Source organism: Charadrius vociferus, unplaced genomic scaffold, assembly GCF_000708025.1.
Source record: "Charadrius vociferus isolate BGI_N301 unplaced genomic scaffold, ASM70802v2 scaffold3546, whole genome shotgun sequence".
NCBI lineage: Eukaryota > Metazoa > Chordata > Aves > Charadriiformes > Charadriidae > Charadrius > Charadrius vociferus.
Genome location: NW_009648860.1, coordinates 1,249 through 3,055, shown reverse-complemented (window position 1 = coordinate 3,055; position 1,807 = coordinate 1,249). Strand labels below are relative to the sequence as shown.

Genomic DNA, 1,807 nt, shown 5'->3' with positions numbered 1-1,807 from the left:
CCTCCTCCTGCCCACGGCAGCATCTCTGCAGCCTCAGCCCAGGCTGGAGACCTCCCTCTGCTCCGTGCAACCTCCACCAAGTGTCCGACGATTGCAAGCAGTTGCGACCCGCTGTGTGACACGGGGGGGACAAGCCTGAGCCCCCCCATCTTGCCCCACATGGGGAAACTGAGGCACAGACAGGAGCCGCAGAAAGAGGAGAGCCAGAGGTACCTCAAATGGTTCTTGAGCATCTGGGTCCACACCAAGGGGATTTGGGCATCACTGCTGGCCAGGGTGCACCAGGAGGGACTGGGACATGCCACCTCCACGGCTGGGGCCACCAGCAGAGCTGTGGGCTGCTCTTCTCTCCTGCCTTCAAGGGGATAAAAGCTTCTCCCTCCACACCCGGGCGAGAGCGGCCACCGAACCGAATAACACTGAGCCTGAGAAGAGCAGATCTGCTGAGCTAGCTTCCGTCTGATCCAGTACAACCATTCCCAGGGTGTAACTGGTCCTCCAGGTTCCTCCAAGATCCGCCAACCTGCTCAGCACCGCACGACCTCCTCGGCACCGGGGCAGCTGGGGACAAAGTCACTGCTGAGGTTGGGGTGGACCTGCTGGAACGCTGCTGGTGACACAGGGCTGGAAGTGCTGGAGGTGCCAGAGGGTCCTGCTGCCGTCCCGAGGGACCTGGAGAGGATGGAGAAGTGGTCGGAGGGGAACCTCACGAGGTTTAGAGCACACGTCTGGTGAGGAGCGGCCGAGGGCCCTGGGGGTGCTCAGCCTGGAGAAGAGGAGGCTGAGGGGAGACCTTCTCGCTCTCTGAAAGCTCCTCAGACCTTCTCAGCTCCCTGAAAGGAGGGGGCAGCGAGGGGGGGGTGGTCTCTGCTCCTCAGGAACAGGCGATGGGACGAGAGGGAACGGCCTCAAGTTGCACTAGGGGAGGGTTAGGATGGAGATGAGGAGAAATGTCCTCACCCGAAGGGTTGTCCAGCACTGGCACAGGCTGCCCAGGGCAGGGCTGGAGTCGCCATCCCTGGGGGTGTTTAACAGAGGGGCAGACGTGGTGCTGAGGGACACGGGTTAGTGGTGGGCTGGGCAGTGCCAGGTTGATGGTTGGACTTGATGACCTTAAAGGTCTTTTCCAAGCGGGACGATTCTATGATTCAACGAGAGGTGCAAAGTCCTGCTCCGGGGGAGAACAACCCCATGTAGTTGTAGTTTCCAGTTGGCCGCCCAACTGGAAAGCACCTCGGCAGAAGAGGACCTGGGGGTGCTGGTGGACACCAGTGTCCTGGGTTGAGGACGCGACTAAACCACACGTGCCTAAACCACGCCAACTGGGTTGACCGTTGCTGCAGAGAAGGCTGAGGGCATCCTGAGCTTCATCAGGCAAAGCAGGTGGAGGGAGGGGACCCTTCACCTCTTCTCGGCGCTGGTGAGGCCATACGAGGAGTGCTGGGGCCAGTGCTGGGCTCCCCAGTCCCTGAGAGACACGGACAAACTGGAGAAACTCCGATGAAAGACCACGAAGAGGATGAAGGGACTGGAGCATCTCTCCAAGGAAGAAAGGCTGAGGGAGTTGGGGAGGAGAGAAGGCGCAGGGAGGTCTCCCCATGGGGAAGATGACGGAGCCAGGATCTTCCCAGTGGTGTCCAGTGACCGGACAAAAAGTTCGGCTATCTCCGGCAGGTTCCTCAGCCCCACCATCGACCTTGGGAAAAGAGAGAACCCCCAGGAGGGCAACGGGGACCTGCAGGGGTCGGTCCTCTCCATCCAGCCCAGGGCGTCACGGGCCGGGGCCGAGGTAGGAGCTGCCACCCCC

At 61.3% G+C, this 1,807-nt stretch overlaps 1 protein-coding gene across 1 annotated transcript in view; it reads left to right on the top strand.

Moving 5' to 3' along the window:
- The window catches only part of LOC104288147 (potassium channel subfamily K member 3-like), a gene marked incomplete at its 3' end in the record, with an annotated part of 5,057 nt that extends 3,268 nt beyond the window's left edge, over positions 1-1,789 (top strand). The window contains 1 exon segment of the mRNA XM_009886906.1: positions 1,675-1,789. Within this exon segment, the coding sequence (XP_009885208.1) occupies positions 1,675-1,789 (115 nt within the window).
- Positions 1,790-1,807: the final 18 nt, after the last annotated feature.